Source organism: Bos javanicus, chromosome 10 (genome assembly GCF_032452875.1).
Source record: "Bos javanicus breed banteng chromosome 10, ARS-OSU_banteng_1.0, whole genome shotgun sequence".
Taxonomy (NCBI): domain Eukaryota; kingdom Metazoa; phylum Chordata; class Mammalia; order Artiodactyla; family Bovidae; genus Bos; species Bos javanicus.
In genome coordinates, this window is record NC_083877.1 from 53,606,479 (window position 1) to 53,629,970 (window position 23,492).

The window sequence follows — 23,492 nt, forward strand, 5'->3', positions numbered from 1 at the left end:
CTATATCCTATCATTAATAATGGGAATGCTGATGCTTTACAGAGGGGCATTTAAAGAAGGAATAACCAATTTGGTAGTCAGAATGGGGCAAATATCCTTATATTGTCTAGTAATATAGCCTCACCACATTTTCCTGACTATAAATCTGATTATGGACTAGCCCTAAGAATTTGAGTTACATCTAACTGCAGAGTTTAAGAAACAGATTACCATCTGAGCATTAGTGATAATCGTTATCCTTTATTCAACTTCTGTCCAGAAACCATATCCTTACTGAACTACTAGTACTAATTCAATATAGCTACTCACAAAACATTAATCTTAAAATACTAGGAAATATTATTAAATATTAATGTAGCTATTAATTAGATGATTGGAATATCAAAATGGAAAACACTTTTTCAGTAGCTTTTAGAAAATGTGTGCTTCTCAAAAAACATATATATGCATATATACACATACCTATGCACATATTGATTTTCAATTTATAATAATTCACTGAACTGAAGATTTATGCTTTGGGCACTTTTTTGTATGTATGTTATACATCAAATTAAAAAGCTAAAAAATTAACACTGACGTGGAAATACTAATAATTGTACATTTACTTACTATTACTTCCTCAGCTTGTCGAACCAGATCAGCTGTTTTTGCCTCTAATTCTGCATTTAAACGTCTAAAAGCAGAAAATAATTTAATAGCTGTGATATGCTGAAGACTGTAACACAAAGCTAAAGAAACTGAATTTCAATAACTACACTTCAGTTAAGTCAACAAATACTAAAACATACACATGACATTTTTACTTAAGAATTAACATAACTATTAGATTATTTCCAAATCCCTATGATTCCTTCTTCTTCATGGTGGAAATTCAAGTGGTGTAAATATTAGCCTCTCCATATACTAGTACAAATATTTCATTACAAGTGCAACTAATATTGCCCTTACTTTAAGTAGAATGATTTATTTGGAAAGAATAAACTGGGTGAGATCACCTCAGTTTCACTCTTCATGTTCTTGGGATTCTGAGGGGGCTCACTCGTTATATACTTCAGTATAAGCTTCATCAGAAATACAGGCAATTCCTTTGATCTACACCTGCCATTTCTCTTTCTTCCATCTATTTGCAATCTAGCAAAGAACAGAATACTATTTGGTCCCATTAAGACTGTAAGAGTACCAATGCCATTGAAGGAAACTGTTTTGAAAGGAAAAATTGCCCATAATCCTACCACCATTATCAGATGATTTTTAGTATTCCCTTCTAATTATCATCTGTAAGCACATACACAATATTGTACTGTTCCCCCATAACAACATAGATGGAATATATTTACCTGTATATAAGTTTTAAAATTAATGCCTTCAGATCAGATCAGATCAGTCGCTCAGTCGTGTCCGACTCTTTGCGACCCCATGAATCGCAGCATGCCAGGCCTCCCTGTCCATCACCAACTCCCGGAGTTCACTGAGACTCACGTCCATCGAGTCAGTGATGCCATCCAGCCATCTCATCCTCTGTCGTCCCCTTCTGCCCCCAATCCCTCCCAGCATCAGAGCCTTAAATGGCTACAAAATATGCTGAAGAGTTGAATTTAACATAGTGTACTAAACTGTTCCTCTTTTTAGTTCAAGTTCCCTTCTCTGTTTTAAAGGTTAACACTATAATAAACATCTTCAAAAGCATATAACTTCTCAGTTCTATTCATAGGTCACATTTCTAGATGATGTAGGCTCTTCTGAAGTTTTATGAAGAAAATATGCAAAACAATTTTTAAAATGAGATATCTTGTGTTTTTTAGATATGTAATTCAGAGGTAATGCACACCAGTGACAACCCCCAGAAAGAAAAAAGCAGTATCATATCCCTTCTTAAAACAGTCTGATGTTTCAAGAAGTATTTTTATACCCTAGGATGAGTTAATCAAAAGAAATAATATCTAATGCAGTCTTAAAGTTGTATTCAAGATGCCTTTACCTTATTTTCCACATTTCCCTAACAAGAACCATGATAAGTTTCTGGTCAACATAGTAGACTGAGGTAACTCAAAAGACTACTCTTCTGCTCCAAAACCCATAGAAATCCTGGATAAACTGTAATAAAGGAAATGTTGCTAAACTTAAACTCAGGCAAAGAAAACACCCTGGCACTAAAAATACAGCAGTAACTCAAAGTTAGAGCAGTAAACAGGAACAGAAGCCAAAACAGCTTAACAGCTAGAAACCAATGCACTTGAGGGAATCATAAAGGGCTACACCTGTGAACCACAGACTACAAAACCACCACCCACAACCTTAGGTGAACGGAAATGAAACCAAAGCCATGTGTGGAAAAGATTCTCCTATGAGTAATTAGAGCACACAGAAGTGTATTCCAAGTTCGTCTTACCCAGATGGTATAGGGACACTAGGCCAAAACTTTAATATAGAAAGTTGGCTTAGAACCAGTGAAAACTGATAAGCTAATAAACTGAAATGCAAAACCACCCTTAGGAATATTTAGTCATCTAGAACAAATGCAACTCTCTCAGAAAGCAAACTCTAATACTAAAGATGCCTTCACAAAGATAATAAATTGCATTAAGAAATAAGTTTCCAGGATGGACAATCAACAGATACAAACAGAATCTGCACCAAAAGACCTGGAGATAATAAAACAACCTAAGAAAGAATTTTAAGTAACATTTTTCAATAAGAAAGAAAAAAAAAAGAATAGAAACCATTAGGCAAGAACCAAGCACTGTAAACATATATTCAAAAAAACACTGAATTTGGAAAACAACCCAACAGAAATTACATAATGAAAATATAGTCAATGTAAATAAAACTCAAATGCAATGGATAAATTGAACAATAGAATGAAGAGGGAATGGATGAATTAGAAGACAGATATGAGAAAATTACCAACAAAAAGGTACAGAGAAACAAAAAGATAAAAATGCAAGACAGAGTTTAACATCTATTCAAGATAGACAATAAGACAAAGATAGATTATAGCAACCTAATAGACACTGCAGAAGAAAATCCCAGAAAGGGAGGAAATGCCAAAATTTAAAGAGATATGCTGAGTATAATCTAAGGAAGTGTGACACATCCAGCTCTGTTCTTTCTCTGGATTGTCCTAGCTATTAGGGGTCTTTTGTGTACCCATACAAATTTTAAAGTTATTTGTTCTAGTTTTGTTAAAAAAAAAAAAAAATCCCATTGGTATTTTGATAGGACTGCAATGAATCCATAGACTGGTTTCAGTACTATGGTCATTTTAACAATATTAATTCTACTAATTTATGAATACAATGTATCTTTCACCCTCTTCATGTTGTCTTTCTTTCATCAGTGTCTTATAGTTTTCTCAGTACAGATCTTTTACCCCCTTAGATTTATTCCTAAGTATTTTATTATTTTGATGCAATCATAAATGGGATTCTTTCCTTAATTTCTGTTTCTAATAGATTGCTTTTAGTGTACAGTGGTGGTTGGTGGTTTAGTTGCTAAGTCATGTCTGACTCTGGTGACCACATGAGCCGTGTCCACCAGGTTCCTCTATCCATGGGATTTCCCAGGCAAGGATACTACTGTGGGTTGCCATTTCCTTCTCCAGGGAATCCTCTTGACCGAGGGATCAAACCTGGGTCTCCTGTATTGCAGGCAGTCTCTTGCATTGCAAGCGGATTCTTTTACCAACTGAGCCACCAGGGAAATGAGTATTAATTTTGCAACTCTACTGAATTCACTGATGAGCTGTACTAGCTTTCTGGTGGCATCATTAGGATTTTCTATGTATAGTATCCTGTCAGCAAACAGTGACACTTTTACTTCCCTTCCAGTTAGATTCCTTTTCTTTTGTTCCTTCTCTGATTACCATGGCTAGGACTTTCAATACTATGCTGAATTAAAGTGCTAAGAGTGAGCATCCTGATCTTAGACGAAAATGCTTGTTTCCGATCTTAGATAAAATGCTTTTAGCTTTTCACCACCAAATATTATGTTAGCTATGAGCCTATACGTGTGTGTTAGTCACTCAGTCGTGTCTGATTCTCTGTGACTCCATGGACTGTAGCCTGCCAGGCTCCTCGTCCATGGAAGTCTCCAAGAAAGAATGGTGGGGAGGGTTGCCACACCTTTTTTCAGGGGATCTTCCCAAGCTAGGGATTGAACCTGGGTCTCCTGTATTGCAGACAGTTTCTTTACCATTTGAGCTAAACTGGGAAGCCCATGAGCTTATATATGGACTTCATTATGTTGAAATATATTCCCTCTACACAAACATTGTGGAGAAGGAAATGGCAACCCACTCCAGTATTCTTGCCTGGAGAATCCCATGGACAAAGGAGCCTGGTGGGCTACAGTCCATGGGGTTGCAAAGAGACACAACTGAGCGACTAACACACACACACACACACACACACACACACACACACACACACACACACTGAGGACAGGAGAGTTTTTATCATAAATGGATGTTGAGTTTTGTCAAATTTTTTTTTTGCATTTGATCATATGATCTATTCAGATAAGCATATGATTTTTATTCTCCTTTTGTTAATGTGTGTATCACATTGATAAGATTCCCAGATATTGAACCACCCTTGCATCCCAGGATAACACTCACTTGATCACAGTGTATGATCCTTTCAATATATTACTGGATTCAGTTTGCTAATATTTTATTGAGGATTTTTACATTGATGTTCATCAATGATATTAGCCTATAATTTTCTTTTTTGTAATATCTTTGTATAGCTTTAGTATCAAGGTGATGCTGGCCTCATTCAATGAGTTCAGAAGTGTTCCTCACTCTGCAACTTTTTGGAATTGTTTTAGGATAAGCATTAACTCTTTTCTAAATATTTGGTAGAAGTGTTTATTATTCTTCTTGGTTTGATCCATAGATCATTCTACTACAAAGCTAGGGCAGGTGAAACAGTATGGTGCTGGAACAAAAGCAGACACATAGATCAACGGAGCAGAAGGGTGAGCCCAGAAACAAACCTACACTTACGTGGGTAACTGTGACAAAGCAGAAAAAAATATACAGTGAAGAAAAGACAGTCTTTCAGTAAGTCATGCTGGGAAGACGGGCTGCTACATTTAAAGTAAAATAAGAACTTTTTTCACAGCATACACAAAAATAAACTCAAAATGGATTAAAGACCTAAATGTAAGACCACAAACCATAAAACCTGAGAAGAAAACATAGGTAGAATATTCTTTGACATAAATCACAATAATATTTTTTGGATCTGTCTCCTAAGAAAATAAAATACATACATACATGCACAGGACCTAATTAAACTTGAAAGGGGAGAAAAAAAAAAAAGGAAAGGAAACCACTGACAAAATGAACATCTACTGAATGGAAGAAAATGTTTGCAAATGATATGACTAACAAGGGTTTAATATTCAAAATATATAAATAGCTAATACTACTCAATACTAAAAAAAACACAAAACAAATAATCTGGTTAAAAAATGGGAAGAAAACATGAAAAGGCATTTTCCCAAAGAAGAATACAGATGGCCAATGGGCACATGTAAAGCACAACATTGTTAATCATCAGAGAAATGTAAAGCAAAGCTATAATATGATCTCATACCTGTCAGAATGGCTATTATCAAAAAGACCACAAATAACAAATGTTGGCAAGAATGTGGAGAAAAGGGAACCCTCCTACACTGTTGGTGGGAATATAAATTGGTGCAGCCACTGTGGAAAACAGTATGGCAGTTTCTCAAAAAATTGAAGATGTAACTACCATATAACCCAGTAATTCCACTCTTGCATATATATCCAACAAAAATGAAAGCACTACTTTGAAAAAAAAATATGCACCCTCATGTTCATAGCAGCATTTACAAGAGACAAGATATGTTCATCAACATGTTCATCAACAGATGAATGGATAAAGAGGATGTGGCATAAAAATACATACATACACACTATGATATACTGTTCAATTATGAAAAAAATGAAACTTTGCATTTGCAACAACATGAATGGACCTGGAGGGTATTCTGGTTAGTGAAACACGTCAGACAGAGAAAGACAAATACTGTGTGTTATCACTTATGTGTAAATCTAAAAAATAAAGCAAATGAATGAATATAACAGAATAGAAACAGACCCACATACATAGAGAACAAACTAATGGTTACCAATGGGAAGAGGGAAGAAGAAAGGCATATGATAGTCGTGAAGAATTAAGATACACAAACTGCTGTGTATGAAATAAATAAGATACAAGGATATATGGGCTTCTCAGGTGGAGCTAGTGGTAAAGAACCCACTGGCCAATGCAGGAGATGACGTAAGAGACATGGGTTCGATCCCTAGGTGAGGAAGATCCCCTGGAGGAGGGCACAGCAACCCACTCCAGTATTCTTGCCTGGAGAATCCCATGCACAGAGAAGCCCAGCGGGCTACAGTCCATAGGGTCACACAGTCAGATATGACTTACCACAAACACATAAAGATATACTGTACAAAACAGGAAATACAGCTATTATTTGACAATAATTTTAAATGGAATAAATTTATAAAAGTTTTGAATCACTATGCTATAAACCTAAAGTACTATAATATTGTAAATCAAGTATACCTCAATAAAACAAAAAAAAAACAAAAATTATTTGAAACCTGAAGATACAGTAAGAGACAAAAAACAAAAGATACTACTTTTTATAAAAAGAAATAATGCTGAGAATTTTCCAGAAATGAATAATTACAGGGATCCCAGGCAGAATCAAGAAAACAAATCCACACCCGTACACACTGGGTAAAACTGTATAACTTCAAAGACAAGGAAAATATGCTTTAAATTACAAACCAAACATTTAAAAAGAAGAGAGAAAAATAGTCTCCCAACATGATTATCTTAGAAGCTGACAGCAGATGGCTTATCAATATCTCTAGATTACAATGGTACCTTTGGACAACCAAATGGTACTTTTATTTTTTTTTTTTTTAATTTTTTAATTTCAGATATACACATGCTCCCCATCCTGAACCCTCCTCCCTCCCAACCTCCCCATCAAATGGTACTTTTAATGAACTGTCAGGAGGTGGGCTGCAGGGGCTAGCCATTTCAAGTTCTATATTCAGCTAAACTATCTTTGAAGAATAAATACAAAGTAAAATTTTCAGGTAAGACTGGTGAATTTAAGCCTCAGATTTTCACATAGAAAAGTAAGGAATGCTCTATGCTTCATAAAAAAAGGAAACTGAACCTAGAAAAAAAAGGAATCATGATGCAAAGAAATGACAAAACATGATGATAAATCTAAATTAGCACAGAATATGAAAACACAGGTAGGGGTATGCAAAACAAAGGGGAAGTAACTAGTATTTAACTTGCAAACAAGGGAAACCAAGTTAAACTATTCTGAGGTCTTTCCAAAAACAATAAAGGGAAAATAAAGATATAATGAAAACTCATTCAACAAATAAACGACAGAAAAGAACCAAAGAAAAGGCACAAATAGAAAACAAAACATAAGATGACCAAAACAACTTCAAATCAACAAACAAAATACCATAAATTCACTTATTAGAAGGCAGAAATTATTAGAGAGTAAAAAAGAAATGTTCTTAATAAAGCTACATGACATACAAAGTTTGAAAATAAAAGAATGAAAAAGATGTAAAGACACTACAAATAATGACAGGAATTATTCAAGAGGTTTTAAATAAAATGATATAGCTCCCAAACAAAAATGGACAAATTAAAAGAAATTTTTAAGTTATAATTATAGCTGATTTTAGTACACCTCTGCTGCTGCTGCTGCGTCGCTTCAGTCGTGTCGGACTCTGTGCGACCCCATAGACGGCAGCCCACCAGGCTCCCCTGTCCCTGGGATTCTCCAGGCAAGAGCACTGGAGTGGGTTGCCATTTCCTTCTCCAATGCATGAAAGTGAAAAGTGAAAGTGAAGTTGCTCAGTCGTGTCTGACTCTTAGCGACCCCATGGACTGCAGCCCACCAGGCTCCTCCGTCCATGGGATTTTCCAGGCAAGAGTACTGGAGTGGGGTGCCACTGCCTTCTCCGTAGTACACCTCTAACAGAAGCCAATATAGCTACTGGAGAAAAAAATGATGAGGGTACTGCTATTATGGACAGCAAAAGTAATTACCTTGATCTAAGTTATTAGTCAACAAATAGTAAATACACTTTCTATCAAAGAATACACTGAATATTTACAAAAATTCCACATGTACCTGGTCATAACTTTCAAAACGCTTTTGAAAATAAATCATACATACATTCTCTGACCATAGTACAATTAAAAATAAAAGCAAACAAACAGATGCTTGGCAATTACAAAAACACACTCCTAAAATAAACACTATGAAAATCATAAAATATTCAAAACTAAATAATCAGAAAGAATAGACATATCAATACAGACCTTGAAATACAGATTAGCTATGGTTGCAGAGAAATATTAAATGTATTAAATTTAAATGCAAAATTTAAATGTATTAAAAAACTAGAAAACTAAAGTAAGAAAAACTAAATCCACAATTAGAAGAAAAAGAAACTATAAAGATAAGGCTAATGAAAAAAATTTTTAATCACACAGAAAATTAGCAATAAAACCAAAAGTTAATTCTCTGAAAAGACCAATAAAACATATACATCTCCCAATAAGACTGACAGAAAAGGCCCCAAAAGAAGATATGTATTAAGTTACAGATATAGTAAAGACTTAAAATATAAGAGCATAATTAGAATAAATGTATGTTTCCTCTTGAGAAACTTACATGCAGGTCAGGAAGCAACAGTTAGAACTGGACATGGAACAACAGACTGGTTCCAAATAGGAAAAGGAGTACGTCAAGGCTGTATATTGTCACCCTGCTTATTTAACTTAAATGCAGAGTACATCACGAGAAATGCTGGGCTGGAAGAAGCACAAGCTGGAATCAAGATTGTCGGGAGAAATATCAATAACCTCAGATACGCAGATGACACCACCCTTATGGCAGAAAGCGAAAAGGAACTAAAAAGCCTCTTGATGAAAAGTGAAAGTGGAGAGTCAAAAAGTTGGCTTAAAGCTCAACATTCAGAAAACGAAGATCATGGCATTTGGTCCCATCACTTCATGGGAAATAGATGGGGAAACAGTGTCAGACTTTATTTTTGGGGGGCTCCAAAATCACTGCAGATGGTGATTGCAGCCATGAAATTAAAAGACGCTTACTCCTTGGAAGAAAAGTTATGACCAACCTAGATAGCATATTGAAAAGCAGAGACATTACTTTGCCAACAAAGGTTCGTCTAGTCAAGGCTATGGTTTTTCCAGTGGTCATGTATGGATGTGAGAGTTGGACTGTGAAGAAAGCTGAGCACCGAAGAATGGATGCTTTTGAACTGTAGTGTTGGAGAAGACTCTTGAGAGTCCCTTGGACTGCAAGGAGATCCAACCAGTCCATTCTGAAGATCAGCCCTGGGATTTCTTTGGAAGGAATGATGCTAAAACTGAAACTCCAGTACTTTGGCCACCTCATGTGAAGAGTTGACTCATTGGAAAAGACTCTGATGCTGGGAGGGATTGAGGGCAGGAGGAGAAGGGGATGACAGAGGATGAGATGGCTGGATGGCATCACTGACTCGATGGACGTGAGTCTCAGTGAACTCCGGGAGCTGGTGATGGACAGGGAGGCCTGGTGTGCTGCAATTCATGGGGTTGCAAAGAGTCGGACACGACAGAGTGACTAAACTGAACTGACACATACAGGAAATGGACAGTTTTCTAGAAAACTAGCAAATAACCAAAATTTATTCTTTAAGCAATAATTATTAAAGAAACAATTCACAGAATAAAAAAAAAAAACCTCACACTAGACTCAGTTTCACAATTTTAATCATAGGGCAGATGATCTCTGATTACAAGAAACTTCCAAGAACAGAATAAAACAAAAAAGGAAAGCTGCTCAGTTTATTTTATGAGGTCAGGATACTAATGATATCAAAATCAGAAAGGTAAAGAACTAGAAAAAAATGTAGGACCAATTTCATTTTGTTTATAGATGAAATAAAAAATCTACATAAAATTAAAGCAATCTAACACAGGGGACTTTCAAAGAAAACAATAAACCTGTCTTTGTAGTTCAGTATGTTAAAACATTAGATGACAGGGTGACAAAATTTTCATTACCTACATAAATTTGGGGGGGGGACTTCGTTAAAATTTAACATTCATTCAAAATACAAAAAAGGATATAATATTGTCAATGTGAGAGACCTGGGTTCGATCCCTGTGTCGGGAAGATCCCCTGGAGAAGGGAAAAGCTACCCACTCCAGTATTCTGGCCTGGAGAATTCCATGGACTATATAGTCCAGGGGAGGTCGCAAAGAGTTGGTCACGACTGAGCAACTTTCACTTCACTTCACATCCTAGACTAAAAAATAAAGAATTAATGGAAACTGTGTCCTCAAGCCTGATAAAAAATATTTAGCCAAAATTCTACAGCATGATGGGAATGTAAACTGATACAGCTATTATAGAACACAGTATGAGATTCCTTAAAAACTAGCTAGGCATAAATCTAGTTATTGAAAATAGTATGGAGAGTAAGAAACTAGGAATAAACCTTATGACCCAGGAATACCACTACTGGACATACACACTAGAAAATAAATGGATTAGGAAGTTGTGGTACATTTATACAATGTAACATTGCTCAGCCATAAAAAGGAATGAATCTGAGATAGTTGTAGTGAGGCGCATGAACCTGGAGCCTCTTATGCAAAGCAAGATTAAAACAAGGAAGAGAAGAACCAAGTATTGTATATTAATGCATATACATGTAATCTAGAAAAACAATACTGATAAATCTATTAGAGAATGGACTTGTGGACACAGAAGAGGAAGGTTAGGGTGGGACAAACTGAGAAAGTAGCATTGACATATATACACTATCATACACTAAAACAGTTAGTGAGAAAGCTGCTCAATAACATAGGGAGCCCAGCCTGGACCTCTGTGATGACCTAGAGGGGTGGGGTGTGGGGACAGGAGGGAAGCTAAGGAGGGATGATATATATATAATTATGACTGATTCACATTGTTGAACAGCAGAAACCAAGGCAAAATTGTAAAGCAATTTTCCACCAATTAAAAAATAAAATTTTCAAAACATGGATAACCAACAAGGATCTAATCTACTGTACAGCACAAGAAACTCTATTCAATGTTATGTGGCACTCCGGATGGAAGGGGAGTTTGGGGGAGAATGGATACATGTACATAAATGGCAGAGTCCCTTTGCTGTCCACCCAAAACTATCACAACATTGTGTGCTGGGGGCTTCCCAGGTGGCACAGTAGGGAAGCATTTGCCCAACAATGCAGGAGACCCAAAAGACACGGGTTCCATCTCTGGATCAGGAAGATCCTCTGGAGTAGGAAATGGCAACCCACTCCAGTATTTTTTTTTTTTCAATATTTATTTTCAAACTTTAAACTTTTTATTTGTATTAGAGTATGGCCAATTAACAATGTTGTGGTAGTTTCAGGTGAACAGTGAAGGGACTCAGCCATATATATATGTATGTATCCATTCTCCCTCAAATCCCCCTCCCATCCAGGCTGACACATAACACTGAGCAGAGCTCCACATTGGTTATCCATTTTAAATATAGCTGTGTGTACATGATCTTTCCAGACTCCCTTAAACTATCCCTTTCCCCTGGCAACCATAAATTCATTTTTAAGTCTGTGAATCTTTTTGTTTTGTAAGTAAGTGCATTGTATCATTTCTTTTTAGATTCTACACATAAGGGATGTCATACAATATCTCTCCTTCTCTGTCTAACTTCACTCAATATGACACTCATCCATTTTGCTGCAAATGGCATTATTTCATTCTTTTTAATGGCCAAGTAATATTCCACTGTATATATGTACCACACCTTTAACCATTCCTCTGTTGATGGACATTTAGATTGCCTCCATGTCTTGGCTATTATAAACAGTGCTGTAATGAACACTGTGGTATGTGTATCCTTTCGGGTGTTTTTCTCCAGATATATGCACAAGAGTGGGATTGTAGAGTCATATGGTAGGACATACAGATGGCTAATGAGCACATGGAAAGACATTCAACATCACTAGTTATTAGAGAAAAGAAAATCGAAACTACAATGAGAAATCACCTCATACCAGTCAGAATGGGTATCATCAAAAAATCCACAAACAACAAATACTGGAGAGCGTGTGGAGAGAAGGGAATTCTCCTACACTGTTACATGGTACAGCTACTATGGAGAACAGTAAGGAGGTTACTTAAAAAAAAAAAAAAAAAAAAACTGCTCCAGTACTCTTGCCTGGAAAATTCCATGGACAGAGGAGCCTGACGGTTTACAGTCCATGAGGTCCCAAAGAGTTGGACACAACTGAGCAACTGAGCACAGCACATACAGCACAAAGCCGATATGGCTGATACTGCTGTCCACCTGAAACTATTACAACACTGTTAATCAGCTATACTCCAGTATACAATAAAAAGTTTTAAAAAAATTCTATAGCAAATCTCAATTGTAGTGACACATTATTAAATGCAGACTAGTGAAAATCGTAACTAAGATGATAATGCTTACCACCATTTTTTCTATTCCATATTATACTGGAGGTTCTAATCAGATCAAGAAAAAAGATGCAGAAGAAATTGTAAAGGAACAAAACTATCACAATTTGCATATGATATAACCATCTTTACAAAAAGCTCAAAGGACTCTGCAAAATAAGAGAGTTCAGCGGTGCTGACACTCTTGACAAATACAGGTGTAGGATCGATATACAAAAAATCAGTAACGTTTCTATACATACAACCAATTAGAAAATGTAGTAGGAAAAAAGCCATTCATTATAACAACAAAACTATAAAGTACCTTGAAAAGAATATTTAAGACTTTATGTAGTAATATGAGAAAATATTATTAATGGACACCAAAAACCCCTCCATGTAAAATACAGATATATCATATCCATGGAAAGGCAGATTCAATAATAAAAAGATATCAGTTCTCTGCAAATTAATCTATATGTCCAATTTAGTTGGCATTTAGCAGCAAGAAGTTTGGGGGAAGGCTTGCCCTGCAAGCTATCAAGGTTAGTTAAAACAGATGCCACATAATCTTACTATTTAGCTTTCTCATTTTATGATACAAGCACATGGCTTGGAATATCTATTGATTTGAGTGATTAACATATTCCTTGGTTTACTATCTCATACAGAGGAGCCTGGAAGGCTGCAGTCCATGGGGTTGCTGAGGGTCGGACACAACTGAGCGACTTCACTTTCACTTTTTACTTTCATGCATTGGAGAAGGAAATGGCAACGCACTCCAGTGTTCTTGCCTGGAGAATCCCAGGGACGGGGAGCCTGGTGGGCTGCCATCTATGGGGTTGCACAGAGTAGGACACAACTGAAGTGACTTAGCAGCATAGTAATTATTTCCTCCAACTATGTGACAAGAGCTGATTGTGAAAGATTCTACATTGGGATCCCTGGGAAGTGCTGTGTTCAGTTAATTAAAACGAAATCCCCATATGCTTAACACCAAGAAAACATGTAGCAAAATACTGTGTTATGATCTTACATTCTTGCCTATAAAGATGGCCAAACATTTCACCTTTATCCATAGTGCTGAGTGATCCACAAACTTCAAGCAGTACCTGGGAGCTACTTTGTTCAAACACCTCAGCATTGCACACCTCAGAGTATGTAGAACAAGTAACAAAAGGAAGCCTTTACCGCAAAACTTTTGCTAAAACATAATATAGATGCCTGACTTTAAGCTGGACTCAGACATTCTGGAATGTGAAGTCAAGTGGGCCTTAGAAAGCATCACTACGAACAAAGCTAGTGGAGGCGATGGAATTCCAGTTGAGCTATTTCACATCCTGAAAGATGATGCTGTGAAAGTGCTGTACTCAATATGCCAGCAAATTTGGAAAACTCAGCAGTGGCCACAGGACTGGAAAAGGTCAGTTTTCATTCCAATCCCAAAGAAAGGCAATGCCAAAGAATGCACAAACTACTGCACAATTGCACTCATATCACATGCTAGTAAAGTAATGCTCAAAATTCTGCAAGCCAGGCTTCAGCAATATGTGAACCGTGAACTTCCTGATGTTCAAGCTGGTTTTAAAAGGCAGAGGAACCAGAGATCAAATTGCCAACATCCGCTGGATCATGGAAAAAGCAAGAGAGTTCCAAAAAACGTCTATTTCTGCTTTATTGACTATGCCAAAGCCTTTGACTGTGTGGATCACAATAAACTGTGGAAAATTCTGAAAGAGATGGGAATACCAGACCACCTGACCTGCCTCTTAAGAAACCTGTATACAGGTCAGGAAGCAACAGTTAGAACTGGACATGGAACAACAGACTGGTTCCAAATAGGAAAAGGAGTACGTCAAGGCTGTATACTGTCACCCTGCTTATTTAACTTATATGCAGAGTACATCATGAGAAACGCTGGGCTGGAAGAAGCACAAGCTGGAATCAAGACTGCCGGGAGAAATATCAATAACCTCAGATATGCAGATGACACCACCCTTATGGCAGAAAGTGAAGAGGAACTAAAAAGCCTCTTGATGAAAGTGAAAGTGGAGAGTGAAAAAGTTGGCCTAAAGCTCAACAATCAGAAAACGAAGATCATGGCATCTGGTCCCATCACTTCATGGGAAATAGATGAGGAAACGGTGGAAACAGTGTCAGACTTTATTTTTCTGGGCTCCAAAATCACTGCAGATGGTGATTGCAGCCATGAAATTAAAAGATGCTTACTCCTTGGAAGGAAAGTTATGACCAACCTAGATAGCATATTCAAAAGCAGAGACATTACTTTGCCAACAAAGGTCCGTCAAAGGCTATGGTTTTTCCAGTGGTTGTGTACGGATGTGAGAGTTGGACTGTGAAGAAGGCTGAGCGCCAAAGAATTGATGCTTTTGCTGTGGTGTTGGAGAAGACTCTTGAGAGTCCCTTGGACTGTAAGGAGATCCAACCAGTCCATTCTGAAGGAGATCAGCCCTGGGATTTCTTTGGAAGGAATGATGCTAAAGCTGAAACTCCAGTACTTTGGCCACCTCATGGGAAGAGCTGACTCATTGGAAAAGACTCTGATGCTGGGAAGGATTGGGGGCAGGAGGAGAAGGGGACGACAGAGGATGAGATGGACATGAGTCTGAGTGAACTCGGGGAGTTTGTGATGGACAGGGAGGTCTGGCGTGCTGCGATTAATGGGGTCACAAAGAGTCAGACATGACTGAGCGACTCAACTGAACTGACAGCCTTAACAAGAGGCTTCCCAGGTGGTTCAGTGGTAAAGAATCTGTCTACAACGTAGGAGACACAGATTTCCATCCCTCGGTTGGGAAGATCCCCTGGAGAAGGAAATGGCAACCTACTCCAGTATTCTGTTTAGGGAAATCTATGGACAGAGGAGTAGGGAAGGCTACATTCTATGGGGGTTGTAAGAGCCAAGACTTAGCAACTAAATATTAGCCTTAATGAAGGGCCAGGTGCAAAATATACTTCGAAATACCCAGATGAATTAACCTAATGCATGGTAATGAAAACAAATGTTTGTGGTTTAGCTGACTCACAGCTGTACTGAACAGCAGATCCACTGATTAAGTACACTGTTACTAGAATAATAGGCCCATTTTATCAAACCGTGGAAGATGATTATGTTTCTACATGCTATGGGAAGCCAACATGTCTAGCTTATCTAAATACAGTACACTTCAGTTTTAACTCTAAACATGGTTTCATTTTAGGTACAGATCATTTGGTAACTACATTTAACCATCTGAGGAATTGCTGGGATGTTTTGCAAGTTTTAAATTACATTACTTTAAATTAATTAAAAAGAAAGTACACTTTTAAAATATTATTTTTTTGGTAAGGGTAAACATGAGGGCAAATAAAAGACACGGTCTGTGACCTCGTGGAACTCAGTCCAGCACAGAAAACAGACATAAAGTAAACTAACAAATGAATTAATGGTAACAAGTTACACTAATAGCAAAGAAAACTTAATCCGACAATAAAAGAGTAATAGGAAGCCTACTTATCATAGGCAAAAAAGGCCACTTTGGTAGACAGAAACGAAAGAGGTCAAGATTACACAAGAGGTAGAAGCCAAGTGTGACAGAGCTTTTGAAGTGCAACTGGAAACCACTGCAAAGTTTTAGGCAAGGGAGAGACAAGATCAAATCAACAAGATTACTGACATCTGCATGACAACCGGGGGATGAAGAGTGGAGTGGTCCAAGAGTGAAAACACGTGATGTCAGGATATCAGTAATTACACTGAGAATAGGTAAGGAAAGGAAACCCTTCCAACTCCAACAAACGTGGATAAGAATGAAAATTCCAAATGCCCTGAGAAACATGCTTTGAGTTTAGAAACCAAACCTAAAAGAAATTTACATACGTAAACTCCAGGAACCTGAAATTAAGTGGAATTGCTTGAACTAGAAACTGAACCATTCACTGGCCATTCGCGCTATCCAAACTACTTTTAGAAATATCATCTTGCTGACGAACAGGTTTACTTATTTGGGTAAAATTTTCTCCCACTTCCAACACCTACGAGGACGCGGCTCAAGTTAAAGACAAAAGATGAAGGGCAAGTAAATGGGCTGAGAAGAAAATGCTGGACAATGAACGGTCTCAAAGATCCAGTCACCAGGAAAAGTACTTGTAAGCAGCCTCATTTAGGTGAAAGAAGAAAAAGCTGAACCGCCGAAGTTCTTACTTATATTCTTCCTCCTTGGCGAGGAGGTCCCGTCGAGGCGTGGCAGGTTGCTGAATGCGTGGCGGGAGCAGAGTCCCTGAAACGCCCGGTCTCTGTAAAAGAGGCAGACACTTTCAGAACCAAAGTTCAATAAATTTTGGTATTCTCAGGACGCCGAAACCTAGCTGCTACCCAGGAGAGGCCAGTTGAACTAACCTTGAAACTTCTCCCGGCCATGTTCCGCGACCACGACGCCGTTACCGCGGCAACGACGCACTTTCCCGCGAGAGTTATCACAACCCCGGCGGCCTTCCAGCTAAGGGCACGATTGGGACCACGCCCCAACTCTCGGCAGAAAACAGCGCGAGCTTAGGACCGGGCTGAGAACTAGGGAGTGTGCGCTGCTGTCTTTGTACCGGACTTGCGGTAAACGCTAACCGCAGTCTTACAGGAACTGAAGAAGCCAAAGTCGTGGACTGATTTATAGAAGGGGAAAAATTAGAGATGTCTTCAAGAAAATCAGAGATGCCAAGGGAACATTTCATGCAAAGATGGGCTCAATAAAGGACAGAAATGGTATGGACCTAACAGAAGCATAAGATATTAAGAAGAGGTAGCAAGAATACACCGGAGAAGGCAATGGCACCCCACTCCAGTGTTCTTGCCTGGAGAATCCCAGAGACGGGGGAACCTGGTGGGCTGCCGTCTATGGGGTCGCACAGAGTCGGACACGACTGAAGTGACTTAGCAGCAGCAGCAGCAGCAAGAATACACAAAAGAACTGTACAAAATATCTTCACGACCCAGGTAGTCACGATAGTGTGATCACTCACCTAGAGCCAGACATCCTGGAGTGTGAACTCAAGTGGGCCTTAGGAAGCATCACTACGAACAAAGTTAGTGGAGGTGATGGAATAGTGGAGGAGATGGAATTCCAGTTGAGCTATTTCAAATCCTAAAAGATGATGCTGTGAAAGTGCTGCACTGAATATTCCAGCAAACTTAGAAAACTCAGCACTGGCCACAGGACTGGAAAAAGTCAGTTTTCATTCCAATCCCAAAGAAAGGAAATGCCAAAGAATGCTCAAACTACTGCACAATTGCACTCATCTCACACACTAGTAAAGTAATGCTCAAAATTCTCCAAGCCAGGCTTCAACAATACGTGAACGGTGAACTTCCAGATGTTCAAGGTGGTTTTAGAAAAGGCAGAGGAACCAGAGATCAAATTGCCAACTCCGTTGGATCATAGAAAGCACATGAGACTTCCAGAAAAACATCTATTTCTGCTTCATTGACTATGCCAAAGCCTTTGACTGTGTGGATCACAATAAACTGTGGAAAATTTTGAAGGAGATGGGAATACCAGACCACCTGACCTGCCTCTTGAGAAATCTGTATGCAGGTCAGGAAGCAAGTTAGAACTGGACACGGAACAACAGACTGGTTCCAAATAGGAAAAGAAGTACATCAAGGCTGTGTATTGCCACCATGCTTATTTAATTTATATGCAGAGTACATCATGAGAAACGCCGGGCTGGATGAAGCGCAAGCTGGAATCAAGATTGCTGGGAGAAATATCAATAACCTCAGATATGCAGATGACACCACCCTTATAGCAGAAAGTTAAAAAGAACTAAAGAGCCTCTTGATGAAAGAGAGTGAAAAAGTTGACTTAAAGCTCAACATTCAGAAAACGAAGATCATGGCATCGGGTCCCATCACTTCATGGCAAAAAGATGGGGAAACAGTGGAAACAGTGGCAGACTTTATTTTCCTGGGCTCCAAAATCATGCAGATGGTGACTGCAGCCATGAAATAAAAAGACGCTTACTCCTTGGAAGAAAAATTATGACCAACCTAGACAGCATATTGGAGAAGGCAGTGGCACCCAACTCCAGTACTCTTGCCTGGAAAATCCCATGGACGGAGGAGCCTGGAAGGCTGCAGTCCTTGGGGTCACTGAGGGTCGGACACAACTGAGTGACCTCACTTTCACTTTTCACTTTGATGCATTGGAGAAGGAAATGGCGACCCACTCCAGTGTTCTTGCCTGGAGAATCCCAGGGATGGGAGAGCCTGGTGGCCTGCCATCTATGGGGTCACACAGAGTCGGACATGACTGAAGTGACTTAGCAGCAGCAGCAGCAGACAGCATATTAAAAAGCAGAGACATTACTTTGCCAACAAAGGTCTGTCTAGTCAAGGCTATGGTTTTTCCAGTAGACATGTATGGATGTGAGAGTTGGACTATAAAGAAAGCTGAGCACAGAAAAATCGATGCCTTTGAACTGTGGAATTGGAGAAGACTCTTGAGAGTCCCTTGGACTACAAGGAGATCCAACCAGTCCATCCTAAGGGAAACCAGTCCTAGGTGTTCATTGGAAGGATTGATGTTGAAGCTAAACTCCAATACTTTGGCCACCTGATGTGAAGAGCTGTCTCATTTGAAAAGACCTTGATGCTGGGAAAGATTGAAGGCGAGAGGAGAAGGGGACAACAGAAGATGAGATGGTTGGATGGCATCACCGACCCGATGGTCATGAGTTTGAGTAAACTCCAGGAGTTGTTAATGGACAGGGAGGCCTGGCGTGCTGCAGTCCATTGGTGTCGCAAAGAGTCGGACACGACTGAGGGACTGAACTGAACTGAAGGTGGCGATGGAAGAGTCTCAACCAAAGAAGACAGGTCCATTTCTAATAGTAGGAAGTAAGCTGGTAAAACGCCTACTCTTTTGTGCAAACTCTGCTGTGATTTCCAAACTAAGTAGCCAATTTGATCTTTAGCTTGTTTTGTTTAAAATGAACTATTTGTTGGAATTTCAAGTTTTGATTCCTCACATTTATTTACAGCATAGTTGAAAGTTCAGGCTCTCAAGGCAGTCATCTTAAGTTCATGTCCTGGGTCTGCCACTTACTAGCTTGGGAAAATCATTATCTCAGCTACTTCATCTGTAAAGTAAGGGTAAGAATAGTGCCCATCTCGCAGAGTTACTTTGAGGAGTAAATGAATTTGAGCTTAGGATTGTTCCTGGAACAAAGTAAACAATAAAAATTCCATTTGGAGGAGAGGGGAATAACCTTCGGAATCCAGAAATAAACTTCACATTCAGGGATGCTGGGAGGGATTGGGGGCAGGAGGAGAAGGGGACAACAGAGGATGAGATGGCTGGATGGCATCACTGACTCGATGGACGTGAGTTTGAGTGAACTCCGGGAGTTGGTGATGGACAGGGAGGCCTGGCGTGCTGCGGTTCATGGGGTCGCAAAGAGTCGGACATGACTGAGCGACTGAACTAACTGAACTGATCTGATCTTCAGCAAAGGTGCCAATACCATTCAGTGGGGCAAGTCTAATCTTTTTTGAAAGTGGGAGGAGAAGGGGATGCCAAAGGATGAGATGGTTAGTTGGCATCACCGACTCAATGGAAGTGAGTTTGAGTAAACTCCAGGAGTTGGTGATGGACAGGGAGGCCTGGCATGCTGCAGTCCATGGGGTTGCAAAGAGACGGACATGACTAAGCGACTGAACTGACTGACTGACTGTGGAAAACAATCTCACGTTTTCTCAAAACCATACACATAAAATTACCACGTGATCCAGTAGCCCACTCCTAGCTATATGCCCAAGAGAAATGAAAACATATACCCTTACAAAAAGTTGTACACAAATGTTTATAGCAGTATTCAGAAAAGACAAAAAGTGAAAATGACTCAAATGATACACTGATTAATAGGTAAATAAAAAGTGGTGTATTCATCAATGGAATATTATTCAGGGCCAGAAAGGAATGATGCATACTACAATATGGATGAACCTTGAAAACATGCTATGTGAAAGAAGCAATTCACAAAAGACCACATATTATATGATTCCATTCTATTAGGACCACATATTATATGGAATGTCTAGAACAGGCAAATCTGTAGAGACAGAAAGCTGTTCAGTGATTGCCTAGCCCTGAAAGATAATGGGGAACTGACTAAGGTGTTGCCGGATTTTCGGCGGAGTGGGGCGAGGGTAATGAAAATGTTCTAAAATTGATTGTGATGATGGTTGCACAAATCTGTCAATACACTAAAAGACAATTGTACACTTTATATGGATAAATGGTGAGTATGTGAAATACATCAGTCAAGTGGTTAAAACATTAAAAATAAAATTATTAAAATAAAAATGTCAAAAGATGGAGGAAAAGTACACCATACTAACACTAATCAAAAGAAAGCTGGAGTAGCCACATTAACTTCAAACAAAGTGATCTCAGAACCGGAAAAACTATCAGAGATAAAGAGGAATATTACATAAAGGATAAGGAGATCAACTCTCCAAGGAGATATAACAATCCTGAATGTGTATGAACCAAACAGTTGAGTGTCAAAATATACGAGGCAAAAACTAATAGGAGTGCAAAGAGAAACAGATAAATCCACAAGTACATTTGGAGATACCAACACCTCTTTTTCAGTCATTGATAATTCATGGAGGCAGACAATCAGTAAGGATGGAATTGCCCTCAACAGCATTTTTAGTCCCAAGGAATCAGCAAAAATCTACTTGATCTAATTGACATTTAGAGAATACTCCATCCAACAACAGCAGAATACACATTCTTATCAAGGTCACATGGCACATTTACCAAGATAGACCACATTCTGGGCCATAAAATGCACATTAATAAATTTAAAAGAATAGAAATTATATTCATTTCCTAGAATTGCTATAAGAAAGCACGACAAACTGGATGGCTTAAAACAATATAAATTTATTGTCTCCCAGTATAGAGACTGGTAGTCCAAAGTCAAGATGTTAGCAGGGCAGTGCTCTCTTTGAAACCTGTAGGGGAGAATTCTTCTGTGCATTTTCCTAGTTTCTGGTGGTGGCTGTCACTCCCTGCCATTCCTTGGCTTGTAGCTGCATCTGGCCAATCTCTGCCTCTACAATCATATAGCATTCCCCCTGTGTGTCTCTGTCTACACATGGCATTTCCTCCAGTCATACTGGATTAGACCCACCTTAATGACCTCATCTTAACTTGATTACAGTTGTAAAAGACCCAATTTCCAAATAAGGTCACATTCACAGATTAAGGGGAGAGGTGTGTGTATGATGGGTTAGTTCAGTTCAGTTCAGTCGCTCAGTCGTGTCCGACTCTTTGTGACCCCATGAATTGCAGCACGCCAGGCCTCCCTGTCCATCACCAACTCCCGGAGTTCACTCAAACTCACGTCCATCGAGTCAGTGATGCCATCCAGCCATCTCATCATCTGTTGGCACCTTCTCCTCCTGCCACCAATCCCTCCCACCATCAGAGTCTTTTCCAATGAGTCAACTCTTTGCATGAGGTGGCCAAAGTACTGGAGTTTCAGCTTTAGCATCATTCCTTCCAAAGAAATCCCAGGGCCAATCTCCTTCAGAATGGACTGGCTGGATCTCCTTGCAGTCCAAGGGACTCTCAAGAGTCTTCTCCAACACCACAGTTCAAAAGCATCAATTCTTCGGTGCTCAGCTTTCTTCACAGTCCAACTCTCACATCCATACATGACCACTGGAAAAACCATAGCCTTGACTAGACGGACCTTTGTTGGCAAAGTAATGTCTCTGCTTTTCAATATGCTATCTAGGTTGGTCGTAACTCTCCTTCCAAGGAAGGACTTCAGCATATTTTTGGAGGAATATAGTTCAATCTGTAATAATAGAAATTATATAAACTATCTTCTGAGGCATAACATAAAAAAGCTGGAAAACCCAAAATATTTGGAGATTAAACACACTTTAAAATAATACATGGATATAAAACATTAAAATAAAATATGTAAATGAAATAAATATTATTTATTTAATTTAAATATTATTTATTTAATAAATATTTATTTAAATTAAATACTTATTTTATTTAAATAAAATAAAAGTATTTTAATAAAAATCTATTAAAATAATTAAAAAGTATTTTGAACTCAATGAAAATGAAAATACAATCTACCAAAACTTGTAGGATACAGTGAAAACAGCACTTAGAATGCTTAGCATTAAATGTATATATTAGAAAAGAAGGCAAATCTAAAATCAACAATCTAAGGTTCCACCTTAGGCAATGGGAGAAAGAAGAACAATTTAAGCTTAAAGAGAGCAAAAGAAAAGAAATAATAAAAATTAAAATAGAAATTAATGGAACTGAAAACAGGAAAACAGAGAAAATCACAGAAACCAAAATCTGGTTCTTTGAAAAGATCAATAAATTCAATAAATCTCTGGCCACATTAACCAAGAAAAAAAATGAAGGCATGTAATTACCTATTATATGTTCTTTTATGTGATGCTCAGGTGCAACCACAAGAAAAGGTACAGAAGAGGCTCAAGAAAATAAAGTTCATTATACTCATAAGTTCCATAACTAGGAGGTACAGAATGCCATGCAGGGCTCCATGGGAAAGCCCCATGGTAGTAGGAGGCAGAAAACATGAGTCAAGGGAAAACCTAAGCTACCCTGCAAAAAAAGCAAGGCAAAGTGAACAGTTTAGGACTGGCTCAGTTTGAATCATTTGAGCAGGCTTTAAGCTTTAGGGGCTGTTCCTAGCTGTCTGGTATCTGGCCCTGGGATGATTAATAAAACAAAGGAATATTGCCTCCTAAAGTGTACAGGCCAGGTAGAGGGGGTATGACTCCACATTGGTCAGTTGGCATATTTAAGGTATACTCCTGGCTGAGCCCTTTTGCTATCTCTGAGAATTGGCTA

The 23,492-nt window shown here is 38.6% G+C and overlaps 1 protein-coding gene across 4 annotated transcripts in view; it reads right to left on the minus strand.

Moving 5' to 3' along the window:
* TEX9 (testis expressed 9) overlaps window positions 1-17,121 on the minus strand; it is a 107,013-nt gene extending 89,892 nt beyond the window's left edge. For 2 of the 4 annotated variants that reach the window (XM_061431204.1, XM_061431203.1), the window contains exons 1-2: window positions 16,973-17,082; window positions 16,778-16,869 (exon numbers count right to left, since the gene is read on the minus strand). In XM_061431204.1, the coding sequence (XP_061287188.1) occupies window positions 16,778-16,869; window positions 16,973-16,993 (113 nt within the window). In that variant the 5' untranslated portion in view covers window positions 16,994-17,082. Of the gene's footprint in view, window positions 1-612; window positions 677-16,777; window positions 16,870-16,972 lie in introns of all 4 variants that reach the window. The other 2 variants (XM_061431205.1, XM_061431202.1) reach the window with 2 other exon arrangements.
* Between the last annotated feature and the right edge of the window lie 6,371 nt (window positions 17,122-23,492).